This window comes from Mytilus galloprovincialis, chromosome 9 (genome assembly GCF_965363235.1).
Source record: "Mytilus galloprovincialis chromosome 9, xbMytGall1.hap1.1, whole genome shotgun sequence".
In the NCBI taxonomy this organism is placed as follows: Eukaryota; Metazoa; Mollusca; class Bivalvia; order Mytilida; family Mytilidae; genus Mytilus; species Mytilus galloprovincialis.
Window position 1 is genome coordinate 21,649,388 of NC_134846.1, and position 22,187 is coordinate 21,671,574.

Consider the following 22,187-nt stretch of genomic DNA (forward strand, 5'->3'; position numbering starts at 1 on the left):
AAGGAAAGTGTTGAACCATTTATTATGAAACAATTCCCGATACTTAAGAAATTGGTCTCTTTTAGATTCTTTCGTAATATTTTTTAAATGTCAGATATTTGATTAAAAAAATCAAATGCCACGACGCAAGAAAGTATATTGTTATATCGCTATAAAAGATACGGCTTAGAATTTCATGATATTAACGTGTCTATTGATGAAGCCTCAATGCATATGTAAAGCAAACTGTTGTCCTATGAAATATTGTCAAACAAAATATTATTTCATGAGTATGTATCATGAAATTTTGTTCTTTGCTATGAAAATCTTGCCAAAGAGGGACACATTTTCATTATGAAATACATGTACCTTGCATCAGGTTTTATTCATATTTGGTAACAAAAATCATAAGTCTCTACATTTATAACCAGTCGAGTCAAATAAACCATTTGAGGGGCCACGCTTTTACGCTAAGAGCATGAAGAGCAAAGGTTGTGTACAGGAGTGGTGGCATCTTCTCCTGAAATTTGTTACCTTATTATAAACAAGCCAGTAAAAATCCCTTCTCAGCATGTCGATATGGTAAACAAACAGGGGCCATATTCATAGCACACTGACAAGTTATCATTCTAAAATTCATGTAATATATTCCACGAACGGTAAAACACATTTCATCGTCATTATTCTCATAACAGTTATTTTGAAATATTTGACCTTTTTTACTGTATCTGTTCAAATCGTTATGTATGAGTTTTTTTGTGTCTCAATTATGATAGTAACCTAAAGGTCTATATATAGTTTTTAGCTCACCTGGCCCAAAGGGCCAAGTGAGCTTTTCTCATCACTTAGCGTCTGGCGTCCGTCGTCCGTCGTCCGTCGTCCGTCGTCGTTAATTTTTACAAAAATCTTCTCCTCTGAAACTACTGGGCCAAATTAAAGTAAACTTGGCCACAATCATCATTGGGGTATCTAGTTTAAAAAATATGTGGCGTGACCCGGCCAACCAACCAAGATGGCCGCCATGGCTAAAATAGAACATAGGGGTAAAATGCAGTTTTTGGCTTATAACTCAAAAACCAAAGCATTTAGAGCAAATCTGATTGGGTAAAATTGTTTATCAGGTCAAAATCTATCTGCCCTAAAATTTTCAGATGAATCGGACAACCTGTTGTTGGGTTGCTGCCCCTAAATTGGTAATTTTAAGGAAATTTTACTGTTTTAGGTTATTATCTTGAATATTATTATAGATAGAGATAAACTGTAAACAACAATAATGTACAGCAAAGTAAGATTTACAAATAAGTCAACATGACCAAAATGGTCAGTTGACCCCTTTAGGAGTTATTGACCTTTATAGTCAATTTTTAACCATTTTTCGTAAAGATTAGCAATCTTTTACAAAAATCTTCTCCTCTGAAAGTACTGGAACAAATTAATCCAAACTTTGCCACAATCATCTTTGGGGTTATTTAATTTAAAAATGTTTGGCGTGACTTGGCCAACCAACCAAGATGGCCGCCATGGCTAAAAATAGAACATAGGGGTAAAATGCAGTTTTTGGCTTATAACTCAAAAACCAAAGCATTAAGAGCAAATTTGACAGGGTAAAATTGTTTATCAGGTCAAGATCTATCTGCCCTGAAATTTTCAGATGAATCGGACAACCCGTTGTTGGGTTGCTGCCCCTGAATTGGTAATTTTAAGGAAATTTTGCTGTTTTTGGTTATTATCTTGAATATTATTATAGATAGAGATAAACTGTTAACAGCAATAATGTTCAGCAAAGTTAGATTTACAAATAACTCAACATGACCGAAATGGTCAGTTGACCCCTTTAGGAGTTATTGTCCTTTATAGTCAATTTTTAACCATTTTTCGTAAATCTTAGTAATCTTTTACAAAAATCTTCTCCTCTGAAACTACTGGGCCAAATTAATCCAAACTTGGCCATAATTATCTTTGGGGTATCTAGTTTAAAAAATGTGTGCGGTGACCCGGCCATCTAACGAAGATGGCCGCCATGGCTAAAAATAGAACATAGGGGTAAAATGCAGTTTTTGGCATATAACTAAAAACCAAAGCATTTAGAGCAAATCTGATTGGGTAAAATTGTTTATCAGGTCAAAATCTATCTGCCCTAAAATTTTCAGATGAATCGGACAACCTGTTGTTGGGTTGCTGCCCCTAAATTGGTAATTTTAAGGAAATTTTACTGTTTTAGGTTATTATCTTGAATATTATTATAGATAGAGATAAACTGTAAACAACAATAATGTACAGCAAAGTAAGATTTACAAATAAGTCAACATGACTGAAATTGTCAACTGACCCCCTAAGGAGTTATTGTCCTTTATAGTCAATTTTTAACGATTTTTATAAAATTTGTAAATTTTTACTTACATTTTCCACTAAAACTACTGGGCCAAGTTCATTATAGATAGAGATAACTGTAAGCAGCAAGAATGTTCAGTAAAGTAAGACGTACAAACACATCACCATCACCAAAACACAATTTTGTCATGAATCCATCTGCTTCCTTTGTTTACTATTCACATAGACCAAGGTGAACGACACAGGCTCTTTAGAGCCTCTAGTTTTATTTTACAATTTGTTAAGAGGTTATGTAATATCTCTCAAATAAGACAACCTGGAGATTTTGTTTAAATAACTGATCACTAAACAATATAATATTTCATCATTAGGCAATAGCATAAATGTTATCTGGAGGCGGGAATATCATCTTTGTGACAATCCACTACATATGATATTTTTCGGTTATAAAAGCTCAGAGAGCTTATGTTTATTTGTTATGTAACATGCCGACTATAAATACAGCTTTGAGAGGTTAAATCTCAGGTAACTTATATTTGGTCAATGTCAGATAAAATCATAATAAGTCGTGGCCTTGATTAAGTAAGGTATTTACGAACTATAAACCTAATAATATTTTGTTTCCTAAATTAAAGAAATAAATCACTTAGATGAAAGGCATAATTTAAGGTTAAATGGACTTCGTCTTGCTACTTCTTTAGTTTTTTATGTTGTGTTAGGTGTACTTTTGTTTGTCTGTTTGTCTTTTTCAATTTTAGCCATGGCGTTGTCAGTTGTCAGTTGATTTTTGATTTATGAGTTCGTCCCTCTTTTCTAAGACATTCAAGTAGTTACTTGATTTGGTTATTCGTGTTATTTGATGTAACTTCTTTGAGACTGTGTGTTTAATAAAGACATTTTATATCAAATACTCATACATAATTTATACTTTGGTCCTGTTTCATATTTTTGCACTTGAAATAAACTTTAAGTTCAAAATCTTTATTTATAGACAAATCTAAGCTTCAAAACATATTAAACTATAATGTGTCATAACGATTCACAACAACTTAGAAAACACCATCGGAAATTAGTAGCGCATGATAATATATTCATTAAAGTCAGACAACTAGCTTTCAGTTGTCAAAATAGGATTCAATCAGCAGTAATATCATGTTGCAGAGTTTTTGCAAGTCCTGCAAATAAACTCATCATAGCAACCAGGACTAAATTTTGTATATACGCCAGATGCGCGTTTAGTCTACAAAAGACTCATCAGTTACTCAAAAATAGTTTCGTTTGTCAAACTGTCATATTTACTAGTACTGCTGGTTTCTTAGCTGATATTTGCAACCTACAACCACGTACATTTAAAGTATCCCCTCAAAGAAATATTTGCCAATTTTCCATAATGTAACTACATTCATACGAAACAATCTATTGTCGGTTCGAGTCTGAGAATTTATACAACTCGAAAAGCATAACGGACACCCTTCTCTAGCTACCCCTGCTATTGATTACTTACACATATTTTGTTTATAAAAAAGAACGATAGAGATTATCGGGATTACGACATATATTCTTACATAATATTTAACAGATGTACATAAGACAAATAGACTTGGAAACCATGAAAGTCAATATTGAAACCGTTTAGATAATTTACACCAATAGAACCCAAATAACACGTCACAATCGTCTAACATTTTAAAATTACAAAATAAAATGTACAACTTCATTGGATGGAATATAGTTCGTTTAGCTTGTATTTCGTTTCACCCAATAATAACTTTAACCAGCAAATGATAAACACACGAACAAAGAACGACAACTCTTGCAGAATTTTCCTTTATGTTTCTGTTTATTTATATTTCCATAATCATTTGTTGATTGCACTAACACAATATTTTCACAAATATTTCTAATCATCAGAATTGACGTTGAAGTCAATAAATTATTATTTAACAAATAATGGTACCGATTCATGTATAACATGTTGATATCTTCCGACATCAGAGAGCCATGTTATAAGTCTAAAAGTTTGTAGAGCACAATGTTATGTTTGTTTTTTCTCTCCAGTTTTTATATATATAAAAAAACAGATATCGATTTCGAAATAAGTTTGATTTTTTTTACGTCATCTCGTGTTGGTTAAATATGCTTTTACAAACCTACTACCTTCGGTACTCTAATAGCCGGATGAAGGTATATAGATGCTGTAATATCGTATCAACAATTCTTTAATCAAATTTGTAGTGAGTCTTACATGCTTCTAAAGACCAAAAAATATGATGTTATCAGCATATTTAAAAACTTGACTTGATGAACTATTTCTTACGACATTCCATGTAACAATGAGGGTTCTCTCAATATATAGCAAGTAACATAAACATGATAAAAACTAATTATTAAATAAAAACAACAACAAAGTTGGTGTGTATATATGTAATAAATAAACTGATATGTAAAATGATATGAACACATTCCTGACAATTACGGCTATCCAAGAAGGTTTCCAATATCTGCTGCTCTAAAATATACAAAGACAAATTTGAAAAAAATATTCAGTTGTATATATGTTACAGTACGGTGAAATTAGGAATTACATGTAATTACTAAAATTTAGGAATTACAGGTAATTCCCGATGCACTTAGTTAATACAAGTAATTCCTTAAACGGCCCAGTTATTACCAGTAATTACTAATTTTAAAATGAATTTTTACACCTATTTACTGACTGCTAAAACAATGTTGTATTATGGTTAGATGATCAAAAGTTATGGTAATACTAACTAGAAGATCAGTTAGTACTCTTAAAATTTTGAATGGTTGATTTGTATAAAAAAATCTATTGAATAAATATGGACTTTCAAATATTTGGTTAAATCAGAGTAAAAGTTTAGTTTTAATCCAAAATGGTAAAAGTTGACCATTATACAGATAATTTTTTACCAATTTCAGCAGACATGGAAATCAGAAATGGAAAATTCTCCCAAAGCATTATGTTTTAAATTTTTAAAGAAAACTTTAAATTTGAAGAATATTTAGACTTATTACCTTATAAAGATAAGATAAAGTTATGTCATTAGCTTCTAGATATAAAAAAAATAAATATCTTTTTTTTGTTGTTAAATCATTAATAAAAATGATAAAGTGAAATTTTAATTCACTGTTAGCAGCCAATCTGGTTCTATTTTGTTAAATTAGCTGAGAAACAAGGTTGATGAGTTGTGCACTTGCGAGTGAATATTTGGACCTCATTGAATACCTTCAATTCAACCCCTAGCTGGAGATGGGTTATTGATGTATTAAGCTATTAAAATTGTAAGGGTTTTGCAGAACAAATAGTCTTCTTTTGCTGTTAATCGCAGGCTCAACAAAAATGAGGAAAAAATATTAAAATTTTCCTCTAGATACTATCTTTTGACTAGTACTGTAAGAAGCTTCTGTCAAAATTGGGTAAAAATACTGGATGGTTTATAAATTTTAATGTTTTAAAAACTTTAACTGCAGAGTGTATGTAATGTTAACTGAGGAAAAACTAGTCCTTTTATAAGTAATATACGATAAAAAGGATTTTTTTTCAAACTTTACTTTTGGATATTATCTTATGATCATAAGCATTAAGCTTCTGTCCAAGTTTGGTAGAAATCCAGGATATTTGGAGAAAATGATTTTAAAGTTTTAAACCACAGTGCATGATAGAGATTTTAGTTTAACAAAATTATGAAAATCAATTTTGAATTGATATCATTGTCTTGCATGCATATATTTACGGAGTTTCAAAACCTATAAAACAACCATTTTCCAGTTTCAATTCATAAAACACTACAGAGTATGCACTTTTGATGTGTCTTATATTCCAACATCCCTAAGTAAGCTCACTTAAAATACCCTACCCTTTACTTTTTTATTTGGTATCTTGAATTATGTTTTGAATTTTAAAACAAAAACATCAAGTTAGTAAATAGCTGTAAAAATGACATTAAAAATCAGTGATTACCAGTAATCACTGAAACAACTAGTAAATACATATAATTACTAAATTGGCTAGTAATTACAGGTATTTACTGAAATGTTTAGTAATTACATGTAATTCCTAATTTCACCTATTTACTGTAACATATGCATAAAGTAATTTTTATTTCAAATGTTTGTGATTTTTGTAATAGTATAAGTGTTTGAACGAAGTAATTCATCAGTTGGCTTTTGTTATACATACTACTGTTTTTGGAAAAAAATATCCGAACAAATAAAATCTCAGAAGAGAGGACATTTTTTTTTCAATTTTGAAAATAACAAATATATGTTGATTACTCGATAGTTGGAACCAAATCAAAACAAACAGGGGAAAACAACATATTTTTGTGCTGATGAAAAGCACAGTGTTAAAGTTATTGCGTTTAAATTGATTTCTTTGAAATAGTACTTACACCATTTCACAGATATAGGTAGTTGGTACTGTACAAGGACCATCTGTCCAAGAATAATTGAAGCCTATTACAGGATCAACTCTCATAGCTACACAGTTCTCATTTCCCCCTCTGTTGTTTGGCTGGGTAGGTCCCCAGTTAAAGTATGTTGCCTGCTTGCCGTTTGCTATCCAGTGAAATTCCCCTTCAGTTACAAGGTCATTTAATCCTATGTACATTCCAATGGAATCTGATAAAACAAACAAAAATTTTGCTGCTTTTAAATAAAACATGTTAGTTCCATCAATCGATTATTCTTTTTCAAAGTTACGCTGTGATTTTTTTTTGTATTTTAGTAATAGAAGATATGGTATTAATGCCCATGAGACAACTCTCCATCCAAGTTACACTTCGTAAAAGTAACCCATCAAATGACAAAGTCGGTCTTTCGGAAAAACCAACGGTCTAAACTATTATATCAAATACATACCAACAATTGAGCAACGTGATATGATAATTATAGTGTAATATATCGTTTTCTAGGCTCATAGGAACATCCGTTTCTGTGTTAGTATGCTACTTCCTACTATTCAAACAAATGAGCGTTTGAGATTTGAAAACGTTAGGTCACTCTCTGTTTGGTGATGCATTGTTGTTATGTGAACGTAATTCAAACCAGGTTCTATTTTTTCATTTCCATGTTAAGTTTCTCATTTGTTATTTGATTTGATAAGAACATAACAAATCGATAGTAAGTAAAACAGTCAAGCTTGATAACACCTTAAACAAGTAGCAAAATTGTATTAAGGTAATGCAAGATATAGAAGAAAAGTTGCGCTCCATCATTAATGTTAAATCTAACGTCTACGCATCCTTACTTATTTTGATCATTAAATTTGCAAGAAACTGTTGTGTTTTTGCATCATCAACGGTAGCTAATGATGCAGATCTTCCATATTGACGTCCAATCACTTCACACAGTTTCTGTTAAAAGATAAAGAAATATTACTTTCAAATTTCAAAACAAACATTTATCTAGCATGTTGATTTGATAGGATACCAATTATTTAATTGACAAAATTGACATATTTTCAGCCTTTTCTCTCCCTTGAAAAACAGCACAACTTCTTCCATGCTTACACGTTTGAAACAAAAGGACATTCCTACATTACCAACTGCTTAAGTATAACCATCATTAAATATGCTACATTGAGAAAATATATATCCCGCTCCTAACATTATTTCGATGATCTTATTCTAAGATTGTAGTCCTTAACGCTTGTTATTCAAAGTTATTGATATCATATACAAGATCACGTGATGTTAAATGAGATGCAACAGTTGTTGACCAGTGTTTAAAACGCATGTATCCAATGAAAAGGATACAATTCAATGATAAACAAAAAACCTTAGGAATTCAAATACTGTAAACCAACTTTTTTTCGCGGATACTTTGTTCCAGCCCTTTCTAGCCTACTTCGTGACGATTTAATTTAGCGATTTTCAAATTTACTAAATGCAGTAAGATAAGGAAATAAGTTATCGCGACGGTTTATATTCACGTAATTTAACTACTCGCAAAGGTCGCGAAATTAAATTAAATTTCAATAACTTTAAAAGAGTCGAGCCGAGATGAGTAAAAACGGTAATCGACTTCTGCTATGTGCACATTATCTGTCATGGGAATTCACACTAATCTAAAATCGCGAATAAGACAAACTCCATACAGCGATTAATACAAAACATGCAAAAAGAGTAATTATATATCATAGTAAAAGAACCAAAATCATAATGAGAACACTTATTATTTTAACCTCTCTCGGCTCTTTTCAATTTGACTCACCAGTGAATCGGCAAATGTCTCGTTGTCACGGCTTAAAAAGAAACACTTGTCTTCATAATGACTCCAACTATTGGGACATGCACAAAATACTGAAATTAAAATTAGTTTTTCGTTTATACTTTCATACAGAATAAAAATGCTGAGAACTGTCTAATATTTACAAACAAATGATATAAAAAAATTTGTCACGTTCAAAGAATGCAGTCAAAATCCAAAGTCAAAGAAGAATAATCCATGTTACATTTTGATTGATAAATTTTATTCAACGCTCAGTTTATTTGCATCACGACGAAAATCTGTGTCAAACGGATAAATCGTCGCATCTATAACTGTTCGTGTAATCTATGATAAAGTTACGTCATCACAAAAATATGAATATTTAAAAACAAAGCTAGGAAAAGCTTGATTTCGCACAAAATATAACGTTCGTACTTTTTCTTTGTTACTATGTTCACTTTTTCTTGCTTTATAGTAATATTTGTATGGTGCGTTGGCTATTAATACATACATATGAAGCCTTTTATAACAACTTTGCTGTGACTAACGCTTTTACACAGTAAACCAACTGTTGATATATGATTTATGTTGCTTCAAACATTGATAAAAAGATAAACTCATCACAGTAGTACGAATAACTTCGTAGACCAAATGCGCGTACAATATGGCAAACAAATAAAAATAATCTATCGCTATTCGTAATCATTTTGGTTCAATTTTATAAACAAATTGCTCAAACTTTTCGGTAATTCTTAATTGTTTTGCAAGGCAACAATATCATTTTAGGTTATGTTCGTGCCACATTTAATTGTAGTATTTGGTGGGGAAGGGTATTGCAGGTGTTCAGCATTTATATGTTTATCAAAGTCGAAATCAGCAAAAAGATCTTTTAGTTAACTGATCCGGTACACATAAATACATTCATATACAAGTTGAACATTAAATCGAACAGATCTTAACATTCTAGTTGATGAGTTTGTCTGTCTATTCAAATCAAAATAATGTATGCATGGTATGTATCGGGTTATATGATTGTTGGCAGGCCTTGAATGTTATCGCAAGGGATAATTTGATGGCATGGATTTGACAGCTATGCTTATTATAACATTTGCTTTAATCCTTAAGTCCATAAATCAAAACTACACGAAGAGGCATTTAATTATATATAACAGATTGAATCTTGAAGAATTAGTTCAATATTACATTACATGCATTGTATGTATGCTTCATTCTAATACTTTATTTTGATTGGCTAACATCATTCACGCGTCGTCAGTCAGAAAACAACGTTCATTTTGAAATGAAATGTAACATTCATCATGACACGAGCTTCGGCAATAAAGTGCACTGGTTAATAAAAGAAAAACTTGTTTTCAATCTTGTTTTCATCATCCTAGCAAAATATTAAATTATAAGTATTGAATTCTTCTTTTAGTAATTTCATAGGGTTGTAAAAGCGTTGACCCTGTGTACATTTTTAGAATGAAGCGTTTCGGCACTTTATACTAAATGTACATCGGTAAACGTTTGTACACCCCAAAATATTTAAGAAGCATTTAAATATTAAGAAGAATTACTTACCAACTGTGGCTACAAATGCCAGAACACAAAGTTTCATACAAACAAAAGACATTTTGTTATATTAGGCAACAGTTTGAATATTGAGTGTTGCATTTCTAGAGACGATATTTATATTCGTTAATTATCTCAAGTTCATGATGTCAAACAATTGCAGACAAACTGGAATGGGGTGTAACATGTGGGCCAAACACATAGTCAAGGTCTACTTAGTTATTACTGATAATAGACCAACTTTTATGACTGGTTTTCATACAGACCATTTTGATATAAAGTTCAAATTTCAGAACAAGATTATTTAGAATATAATTTGGAACATATATCAGGATAAGATAAAAGCGATAGTTCGGGAATTCCTTTACGAATAATTGAAATTTGAATAAGAATCTTTATCAGTACATGAGGTGAACTAAGAGAATGATAATCGGAGTATCCATTTTGAGTGCCTCTGATGACTTTCACTTAGACGGAACGCGCGTCTTCCGTGCAAACTTATAAGCCTCATACATTTTATGTGTTTGTAGTACAAGTAGAAAATTTTCAGAATAAGCTTTAACCTATTATCATTTATTTCAATTGCAACCAGGGGTCAAAATGATGTTTGGTATGATCCATTGTCTCAGAGAGAATTGCCTCTAGCCATATAAAGCCTTCCGATACAACTTTTGCGTTACATAGGAGACGATAGGTGATACAAAATGCTTTTTTTAGATAATGAAAATAAAAAAAAATAATAATGTGTAACTTGCGAACTTGATACATCCCGCACAGCTTTACGGACGCCCTTCTTCGGCAAGCGTTTTACTGCCGGTCGGGAGAAGACCAAGTGACCATATTTCTATTCCCCAGTTACCCTTGGTGGCATTAATAGAATGAATAAAATACTATAAGTAAATTTACTTTAATGGATACATTAAAGATAAGCCTGGAAATTTATGTTTATTTAGACTAAGATAGACACATAGTACAAAACAATCCTTTATTGAACACAACTTAATTATAAAAGAACCACAGCATATATACATGATATAGGGATGTTTTCATAAAAAAAATTAATAAAAAATGAGATATACTTTAATTAGAAATTAAACAGAAAAGATTGTTTTATCTCAATTGATATAGAGAGACAGATTCTGACATACTTTTGTTTCGATATTTTGGGAATTGTAGGAAAAAAACTTCTAATTATTTACACTACAACGAAAATTATAAAAATAAGATGTAACATATAGAAAGAGAGAAAAAAGTATAATGGGGTGTTCACCAACAAAGTATATTGAAAAATAATTGTCATATTCAAAACCATGAAAGATAACTCAAATCGTACGTATGATAAGTTTTGTAGTTATAGAATACTTGTGTTAATACGGGATATTATGTTAATGAAATAAAGGCGGGAATGCAGAAACCACGTCATAACTATAAATGTTTGATTTCTATCCTTTTTTTGGCATTGTCAATTTATATTTATGGACGATCATTCCACTGTGTGATGTTGAAAGTCTTTCAATGATTTATCTGAACTTGAGCAACGTATTAAATAAAATTCAATTGTTGGAAATAACCAGTCCCATTAAAAGTTTCTCGATTTGCTACGTATCATGTACAGTTGGTACGTAACACAACCGTTGGTGCTGTTTTGGAGGTATCATTTAATGCATGAAATAAGTTTCTACATCATGATAAAATTAAAAGAATTGAAATGCGTATTTCCCAAAAACTGGTTTAACGATTTATTTTAATAACGATTTCCAAGTTTTTATAACATTGTTTATGCTTCTTCATGAGATAACTAAGTTATTCACAAGTGCATGAATCAAACAGACCTTAAACAACTGAGTTGACACGGCCTTCATACTCTAAATATATATTTCCGTTTCACATTTGTTATAGGTAATGTTTATGTTTCGTTTATTTATAGAAAAAAAAATGTTTTCTTACAGACTTTATAAAATAATAACTATAAACTACTTTCTAAAACACAAGATACTGGTGTTGGTTATATTTGTTAACGTTTCAAAATAGTGTTGTTTTCGTATTATTAGTTCAAATAAACAGAAATTTCAAGGCATATCTTTAATGTATGCATTAAAGTAAACTTACCTTTAGTATTTTATTCATTCTATTTAGGGTGACTGGGGAATAGAAATATGGTCACTTGGTCTTCTCCTGACCGGCAGTAAAACGCTTGCCGAAGTAGGGCGTCCGTTTAGCTGTGCGAGATGTATCAAGTTCGCAAGTTACACATTATTATTTTTTTTTTATTTTCATTTTCTGAAAAAAGCATTTTGTATCACCTATCGTCTCCTATGTAACTAAAAATTTGTATCGGAAGGCTTTATATGGCTAGAGGCAATTCTCTCTGAGACAATGGATCATACCAAACATCATTTTGACCCCTGGTTGCAACTGAAATAAATGATAATAGGTTAAAGCTTATTCTGGAAATATGTTTCGTGTGCACATACTAAGTTGTCAATTGATTATAATTTTCTACAAACGCATAAAATGTATGAGGCTTGTAAGTTTGCACGGAAGACGCGCGTTCCTTCTAAGTGAAAGTCATCAGAGGCACTCAAAATGGATATTCCGATTATCATTCTCATAGTTCACCTCATGTACTGATAAAGATTCTTATTCAAATTTCAATTATTCGTAAAGGAATTCACGAACTATCGCTTTTATCTTATCCTGATAAATGTTCCAAATTATATTCCAAATAATCTTGTTCTGAAATTTGAACTTTTTATCAAAATAGTCAGTATGAAAACCAGTCATAAAAGTTGGTCAATTATCAGTAATAACTAAGTAGACCTTGACTTTGTTTTTGGTCCACATGTTACACCCCATTCCAGTTTGTCTGCAATTGTTTGACCTCACGAACTTAAGATAATTAACGAATATAAATATCGCCTCTAGAAATGCAACATTCAATATTCAAACTGCTGCCTAATATAACAAAATGTCTTTTGTTTGTATGAAACTTTGTGTTCTGGCATTTGTAGCCACAGTTGGTAAGTAATTCTTCTTAATATTTGAATGCTTCTTAAATATTTTGGGTCGTACAAGCGTTTACCGAGGTACATTTAGTATAAAGCGTCGAAACGCTTCATTAAAAAAATGTACACAGGGTCAACGCTTTTACAACCATATGAAATTACTAAAAGAAGAATTCAATACTTATAATTTAATTTTTTGCTAGGATGATGAAAACAAGGTTAATAACAAGTTTTTTTCTTTTATTTACCTGTGCACTTTATTGCCGAAGGCCGTGTCATGATGAATGTTTTATTTCATTTCAAAATGAACGTTAGTTTTCAGACTGACTCGAGAATGCTGATAGCCAATCAAAATAAAGTATTAGAATAAAGCATACATACAATGCATGTAATGTAATATTGAACAAATTCTTCAAGATTCAATCTGTTATATTTATGAATGTAAAGTTCCATGGTAAATTGTATGACACTTATTAATGCAATGGTAAAACTGTTTCAGTATTTTGCACATGTCCAAATGGATGGAACCATTATGAAGATAAATGTTTCTTTCTAAGCAGGGACAATGAGACATTTGGCAATTCACTGGTATGTTGATATGATGAAAAGAAGTCTTAAAATTACTTACATGCTACATGTGCTAACAACGTTTAAATTTTATTTTGTTTGAACCAAACTTAACCATCAAATACAAACGTATGATATTAACCGCCATGTAGCTGAGAGATCGATTCATAACATTTCAGGCTATAACTTGTATTTAAACTAGAAGTCCTCACAAAGGATGCACTGCTTGTCGTTGTTGGATTTCATAAACATTTCTATATTTAATTTTCTTCCAAGAGTTTTGGATGTAGCTTGAACTGAACGAAATTAAGTCCATTGGCATTTCTCAAATGTTGATAAATTCACGACATGTATATATGCGAAAAGGTTGAGAGAACAAAAAATAATTGACAGAAACTGGTTGTAATGACCATCCCTTACTCTAGTAAAATCCAAACTTTCATAAACACTTATTAAGCTTGAAATCTATAAAAATAAACATCTTTCTTTAATATTTTTTATACTATGTCTTTATTTTTTGTCAGATGCTATGTGAAGTGATTGGTCGTCAGTATGGAAGATCTGCCTCTTTGGCCACTGTTGATGACGCCAAAACACAACAGTTTCTTACAGATTTAATGATCAAAATAAGTAAGAATAAAAACGCAACATGTATATTACAAGCATGATGAACCAAAACGTTCAATTATTCTTTTTATGGAGTTTAGGGAATAAGCCGTCTCGTTTTTAGACAGTAATGCTTGATTTTCATAAGAATTAAAGCTTCGTCTTGTTTCGGTCTACATGATAAGACTTTCATGTTTTCGGACGTTTATCTGTATTTATGTATGATATTAAATATATTTTACCTTTGATATTGTTTATAAAATCCGTTGCAAGTTTTAAACATACTGTGTTTTATTAGTTAACATGCTGTGTTTTATTAGTTAACATCTACTACCTATCAAAGTTTATACTATCTACCACTTTGTTGATGGCTTTTGAAAGAATTCATGAATTTACATACTGGAATGCATCAAAACAAAACACAAATTAAACAAATTGATCAGATAAATGAACAGTATAAACGGCGAATACACTTTCACACAATATTTCTCCAAAATCAAAAACCGACATGGGGTGCAACATTTTTCCTCATTTACACTTTCTACATTAGTTTGAAATCGTTGGAAATCCTATACAGAAATAAAACTTTTGTTTTTATGCGTTTTTATTATACGATTGTCATAGGAAATATTTTTTCGGAGGGCAAAGCAATTTTGTGAATAATTAATTGTTATATATAATCTCCAATAACAATGTTAATCTGTCTATGCCATTTTTCCTTTCAATTATCAGATTCCATTGGAATGTACATAGGATTAAATGACCTTGTTACTGAAGGAACATTTCACTGGATAGCCAACGGCAAGCAGGCAACATATTTTAACTGGGGACCTACTCAACCTAATAACAGAGGGGGAAACGAAAATTGCGTAGCTATGCGAGTTGATCCAGTTATAGGATTCAATTATTCTTGGACAGATGGTCCTTGCACAGTACCAACCACATACATTTGTGAAATGGTGTAAGTATTATTGCAAAGAAATACATTTGACACTGTGATACGCGTTGATTCTGTGGATGGCTTTAACAACACAGGAACAGAAGGTCGTTGTACATTTTCAACCGCATTTGTCATGTTTGAAAAATGATTTGAAAAGAAATAGAATAAATCAAAGATCTAATTTTTGTGATTTTTACAATATCTAAAATAATGGTTAATCTGTATCGCTCTTTTTTTTTCATCGTCTGAACCGAATTACCAACAAATGGTGCATAATTTAAAATTCAATAATGTCCGTTTAGTCTTAAACTTTTTAACAGCCTGGGTGTGTCCTTAAAAATATTAAGCATATATAAGCATATGCACTGAAATAGTGTTTAACACATTTCTGCTATGTAATGCATGTAATGTGAATGGTACAAGTCGCTATATGAAATAATATATAACATAAACCAGGAGTTTTATAACAAAAACAAAGTAGCTTGTTTCGTCTAAAATAGACTCATTATTGATGCTCGAATCAAGAATGTAAAATCGTCAAAATAAAAAACGAAGTTGAAGAGCACTACGAACACTAAGTTATTCATAATAACTTTTTTGAAGTTGTCGGTTTTGCCATTTCTGATTAACATAAACAATAATATGTGTATATTTCCCATCTGGATTGTTTGTTGTATACATGACTGTCAACCAAATGATTTTGCTTCCTTAAATAAAGTCAAAATTAGTATAACGCTGTTCAAAATTCAGAAATATATTGAGAAAAACAAATGTGGGTTACAAACTAAAACCGTGGGATACACATCAACTATAAGAGGAAAACATATACACAACAGAACACTGAAGTGCAACAACAAACAAACGACAAAGCAACTTACATAAAAACAAACTATACGACAACAACTGCCATATTCCTGAATGTGTTACATGTAAGGACATTTTAAGAACAGCTTTAGAAAAATTACTTACTACATAACTGATATACAAAAAAATAGTGGTATGATTGGCAAGCAGATAATGGTCCACCAGATACTTATTGGCGTTAAGGTGGGCACCTTAAGATCACCAATAGACCATTAGCAATAAGGAAAACTCATAAATTAAACGAAACTATAGTAGACCAATCTATTACAAATGTAAAACAATTCAACCACAAACGCTATTTATATTAGGTTTGCTAAAACAAATAACTTAACACAAAGTTTAACATAATATACACCAACAAAAGATAATCATTGATTAATAGGATTCTAAATTGGTTCCAAATGCTAATCGTTTTTGCTCTAAGCATCAACTCCTATCACAAAAGAAACATCCAAATTGAAATAAATTCTGTTTTATAAAAGAAGCTGTTGATTTTTTTCAAGTATGTATCTATTCATTTTAGGGCAGCAGATATTGGAAATCTCCTCGGATAGCCGTGATTGCGTGAATTTGAATAACCTATTACACACGTTACATATCAGTTTATTTATAAAATTTATACCCATATTTTCCATTGTTTTTATTTAATATTGTTTTTATTAATGAATATTAAGAGTCTCTACACTTTGATATTACAACAGAGAGCATGCTGAAGAAAACGAGAAAACGTCCATAACAATGTATGTAGATGACTAGTTTTATAGCCACACGGTATCCCCCCAAAGTGTTGTCAGTAATTGCATTTAAACATGTTGTTTACTTAATATATTGTGACTGTTTGATGCCAATTGTGTTCATTTAAACTAAAAAAGGGAATGATGGGTGAGTTGCTTACCACATTTGTCAATACAACGGAACTAAAAGCACATTTCATTTAATTGTATGTAACTAAAAAAGCTTCGTCAACTCACATTGGTAGTTAAAATGCCTCTACCAAAAAGAATATTGCAGTTGTTTATCTAACTCATTATTATAGTAATAATGAATGGGTGTTTTTATAATGGCCCTGTTATATGTCCAAGGTCTGTTATAATGGTCGAGGAAGTCTGTAATGGCTCGAGGTAACGCCGAGGGCCATTACAGACATCCGAGGCCATTATTACTGACCGAGGGGGGGGGGGGAGGGGGAGGGACTCGCATAGAGGTGTACAGTTGTTGTAATCATGGATTAGTTTGCAAAATCCTTCTAACAACTAGTATCATAAAATAAAATGTTTAGATATTATGTAGTTTTAAATATTTTACCTTATGCATCGATCACTGAAATCTGAGACTACTATAACTGTAATATGAGGCAGGCATTACCTGTAAATGGGGACGAAGTCTGTATGAATTATTTTTTTGTAACTTAAATATTTGTTAAAAAAAAAGAAACGGAAATACCGTAACGTTTCCGATTTTGGTTCTGTTGTTAGGGATTTTAGTTGTGACGTTATTTAAATTATGACGTCATATGCAATGTAAACAAAGAAACGCTATCATCAGGTAACGTTTTTTCATATCAAGGAATTATTAAAAATGAAATTGGTATTGGGCGTTCCTTCCTATTTTATAGTAGACTGATAAATATATATTTTACTCAAAGTTTCATACAAATGAGACCGGAAAAAGGAAGTACATTGTACTTTTCTGCGCAGGTCCGGTATTTCAAAACACGACAAAAAAAAATTGAACGATTTTGAGTTCATTAGTATAATAAAAAATTCGGGAAATTTTCCCATATTTTTTTTTTATTGAATTTTCTACTGTTATTGGGGACTCCGTCCCCATATAAGTGTGTCTCATTATGGTCTAAGCGCGACACAGGATTGCCCATTTTTTGTAAGCTTGACACGTGAAAGTCAAATTATTGTGACGTGAAAACCAGAAATGAAGTACATAGTGTAAGTGGGATATGGGAATGTGACAAATCAGTAAGTGGGATCTGTGATCAGAACCCCCCAATGAGACCCCTATAACACAGTAGTCTCAGCTGAAATGCGCATTTGCCATGAATTGCCATTTGGTAAATAGAATAGAAAGGAATAGAATACTTTAATTCACCAAATTATGGCCCAGGAGGGCATATAGCATACAAACAATATTATTATAAACAATAACATATGCAGTACACAAACAATACATATGTAACATGTGTAATAAAAATATATAAATACTACAGGAAACATGGGTAATACACCCAACAAAATAGCAATATATAATAATTTAATTAATACTGTGTTGACATTGACCCTAGAGCACCAGGTTAGTGTATTTTCACTATAAAAATTCAAACAAGAGGCATGAGAAGTTTATGTGGAGAAATCTCAATATAAAAAAAAAGGATATTTAATATGACTTATCTGCAGTAAGCACCAAGAAATAAGAATTGATACTTTTAAAAAGGAAGTCCCTTCTTGTACTTAATGCAGAAGAGTCAAACTTCTTAAATATTTAAAATATATATTTTAAACACATATTTTTAAGATTATAGATACTGTGTCCAGTCAGCAAAGATCTTCAAGGGATGGTGCAAGAGAATATGAAATTCTTCTTAGAATAAGACAAGTTATCCTCATGCTATATATGAGGAGGGGCAAAAGGGGGTCTGTTAACATGTTAACAACACCTTGATATTTTGGCAAAAACAGTTAACAAAAAATGCAAAAATACTGATTACAGTTACGTTACATAAAAAGATTGCCCCCCCCCCCCCATATATGGATTATGCCAATTAGAATGCATAGTGGTCCTAAATTCCATTTGAAAAAAACATGCCTAAGGAAGACTTTATACATGTATGATGTATATACAAAAACATTTGACGAAAAATTATAAACAACAGAGTGAAGAGGGTGGTATTCATGGTAACTTTATGAAACTAACAATTAAACAAATACAGGTTTACCGTTGTAACAATTGTTGATTGCCATAAAAGGCTGATTAATTAGTATTGAGAATGAAATAAAAAAAATATGTCCAACAGAATACAATATATTTATATAACTATCTATAATATATGTATAAAGTATCTGCATTGAGTTGCATTTGAAATAGTAAAATACTGACATATTAAATCTTTTCCAGGTCAGTTATCTGTATTGAATGGCTGGAGAATACAAACCTAGTACAAATGTATATAGAGGAATGAAGAGGCCTCACATATAACTGACTGTCATTGGGTAATTTTATTATTAACAAAAAATTGAGAATGGAAATGGGGAATGTGTCAAAGAGACAACAACCTGACCAAAGAGTAGAAAACAGCCAAAGACCACCAATGGATCTACAACACACTGAGAAAATCCCACACACAGAGGCATGCTTGAGCTACCACCTAAACAAAAATGTGTACTACTCCCCGGAAACATGTGTTCAAGGTGATAATGAATGTTATACTAGACTCCAAAATTAAAATGAACTAAAATTAAAAATCTTAAAAAATAACAAAGGCTAGAGACTCCTGATTTGGGACAGGCGCTAAAATGCGGTGGGGTCAAACATGTTTTGCAAGATCTCAACCTATCCTAATACCTCTATAGCTAGCCATTGTAGAAAAACAATAACAATAGGCACAGTAAATCTCAGTTTTAAAGAAGTCATAGTCCTACATTGTATGTCAAAATAGGCAAAATGATAGGAAATAAAACAAAATAAGCAAAATGACAACTATACATAAATTTACAAAGGACTACTAGCAGTTACTGACATGTTCCTCAGACATATGTGAACTTAACTAAATGTCATACACTATATGTTTTATCACTTTTTGACCTTTTTTTAGCCCATGAAATATATATTGTACCATGTTTTTTTAAGATTTGTTTTGTTGGTACCTGATAAATACTGGTAGGACATGAATTAATATTACCAATAAGAAAAATAATTTCTTTGGTTTTATTCCAATACAGATACATGAAGTCAGACTAAATGTTTTTGAACCTTGCATATCTACTTGAACTTGTTTCATAGTTTAGCAAAATTCCTTTATTCGGTAAAATTTCTAAACAAATGTATAGTTTTGTAGACATTGGCCTCATAAAAATTAGATATAGGAAGATGTGGTGTGAGTGCCAATGAGACAGCTCTCCATCCAAATAACAATTTATAAAAGTAAACCATTATACATTGTAGGTCAATGTACGGCCTTCAACACAGAGCCTTGGCTCACACCGAACAAAAAGCTATAAAGGACCCCAAAATTACTAGTGTAAAACCATTCAAACAGGAAAACCAACGGTCAAATTGCATTTTATTAAACTTGGTCAAATTATATTTCAGCAAAAGGCTTTGCCATCCAATACATTTCATCTTTGATGAAAAAGAACAACAGTCTGATGATGGTGACAGGTCAAATTTACCTAACAGGTAACATATACATGACATATTGTTTTAAGGCTATTTAAACATACATGCATGCATATTGGGACCAGGGAAGACACTTAGAGATCCAAAGTTACAATGTGTGGTTGGGTTAATTGCAATGAAAATGTTAGTGAAATTCTCAATTGGCTTCTATCAGTTGTAACCCTATTATGAATGTGTTTTCCTGTGTACAATGTGTGATTAAAAGTAAGAGCCTAAGGCTTTATAATGCATACTCCTTTTTATTGCTTAAGTTTACATTTAACAATATTAACTATAGTTGAAAAATCTGTATTTTTCATCTGTTTTATTTATCCTTCCATGGATGGGCACTTGTTGTTTAACCTACATGTACATTATTGTTATGTTAGTTTAGTAAAGTATAAATTAATAATGGATTAAACCCAGATTTTTGTTAAATATAGCCTCCTTTTGTTGTGCTTGATATCCTGATTTTTTTTTATATATATTAAGATAAGTAAGTTTTAAAACACTTATAGACATACTCCAACAAATATAATATTTTTTAAAACCAGTATATGTTTTAAATGGAGAGTTTGAAAGAGAGAGTCGAAAAAACAATGCACAAAACCAGACAAATTGAAACAAATGCATGACACAAGTGTGTTAAAAAACAAAAGGAATGTTTCTCTGTTTACGAGTTATTGTATGGACTACAAACACAATACAAACCCTCTTAAAACACAGGCTATATCAGGTGTTAAGAGTCAGCATACACTGCTTGTACATGATTTATAGTTCATAACTGTCTGTCATTCTGTACCTCTGTCAAACCTTGTAAATTAGCCATACTTGCTATAGTATAAAAACTATTTGTACACAATGATTTTCAATGTATAGTTTCACATCTATATATGAAAATAACTTTGTATAATTTTCATATTTCTGTTTCCTGAAAACTAGTAACGATTACCAGTATAGTTGTATAGTTCTAAGCATTTTGTCAAACATCTGAACTTGTAATAATATTCCCTGAACATTTTTGTACACGATTGTGGTTAAAACTCTTAAAATATAAATATTTCTGTAACAATTCTACACGTAATAACAATTAACCACTTCATGATATCCATTACCAAAAGTGTTGTATAGTCTGATTATAACCACAGAATTTACTTTGCTTTTCAGATACTAGTGAAGAAATAAAAAACAAGAGTAGACACCATTTGACCAACTGTGCTTACAGTACTTGTGCAACAAATGTGATTGATGTCCATATTACATTGTAGTATGATAATACTTTACAGCATTGACAGAATTATCATCTTTGGTCGTCAATGCCTCTCATTTCATAATGAATTGCATTTGTTATTTAGGTTGTATGATTTTCTAAAACGACTTTTTTGTTATTAATGGAGTAGAATGTTGAAAAAAACAAATGACAAAGACAATTGCTGAATAAAGTGCAAGTTCTTTTTTAATGTTTTAAATAAAAAATTAGTATGGTGTTTGAGTGAATTAAAAAAGATATTTCTTATTTATTTCCAGTACATTAAAAAGCACTTTATCACACAATCAGTGGCAGATCCAGGAATTTTCATAAGTTAGGGCCCACTGACTGCCTAAGAGGGGGTCCAGCTCACTCCAAACATGCTTCAGTGATTCCCTATATAATCCACCAATTTTGTTTCCATAAAAGGAGGGGGCTAGGCCCCCTGCCCCCTAAA

General features: G+C 31.3%; 2 protein-coding genes and 1 long non-coding RNA gene across 3 annotated transcripts; 2 read left to right on the top strand and 1 right to left on the bottom strand.

The window, feature by feature from the left end:
* Nucleotides 1-4,719: 4,719 nt before the first annotated feature.
* On the bottom strand, nucleotides 4,720-10,260 carry LOC143044613 (perlucin-like protein). Its single transcript, XM_076216672.1, has 5 exons — nucleotides 10,123-10,260; nucleotides 8,545-8,633; nucleotides 7,580-7,685; nucleotides 6,723-6,951; nucleotides 4,720-4,819 (listed from the first exon to the last, which is right to left on the bottom strand). The coding sequence occupies exons 1-5, from the start codon at nucleotides 10,172-10,174 to the stop codon at nucleotides 4,789-4,791; spliced, it is 507 nt and encodes a 168-aa protein (XP_076072787.1). The 5' UTR covers nucleotides 10,175-10,260; the 3' UTR covers nucleotides 4,720-4,788.
* A 2,771-nt stretch (nucleotides 10,261-13,031) lies between these two features.
* Nucleotides 13,032-16,724, top strand: LOC143044614 (perlucin-like protein). Its single transcript, XM_076216673.1, has 5 exons — nucleotides 13,032-13,133; nucleotides 13,618-13,706; nucleotides 14,210-14,315; nucleotides 15,024-15,252; nucleotides 16,619-16,724. Exons 1-5 carry the CDS (start codon nucleotides 13,082-13,084, stop codon nucleotides 16,647-16,649), a joined length of 507 nt encoding a protein of 168 aa, XP_076072788.1. The 5' UTR covers nucleotides 13,032-13,081; the 3' UTR covers nucleotides 16,650-16,724.
* A 560-nt stretch (nucleotides 16,725-17,284) lies between these two features.
* Nucleotides 17,285-21,968, top strand: LOC143046696 (uncharacterized). Its single transcript, XR_012969233.1, has 4 exons — nucleotides 17,285-17,306; nucleotides 19,222-19,514; nucleotides 20,416-20,502; nucleotides 21,649-21,968. It is a non-coding gene; the product is annotated as an uncharacterized LOC143046696 (long non-coding RNA).
* Nucleotides 21,969-22,187: the final 219 nt, after the last annotated feature.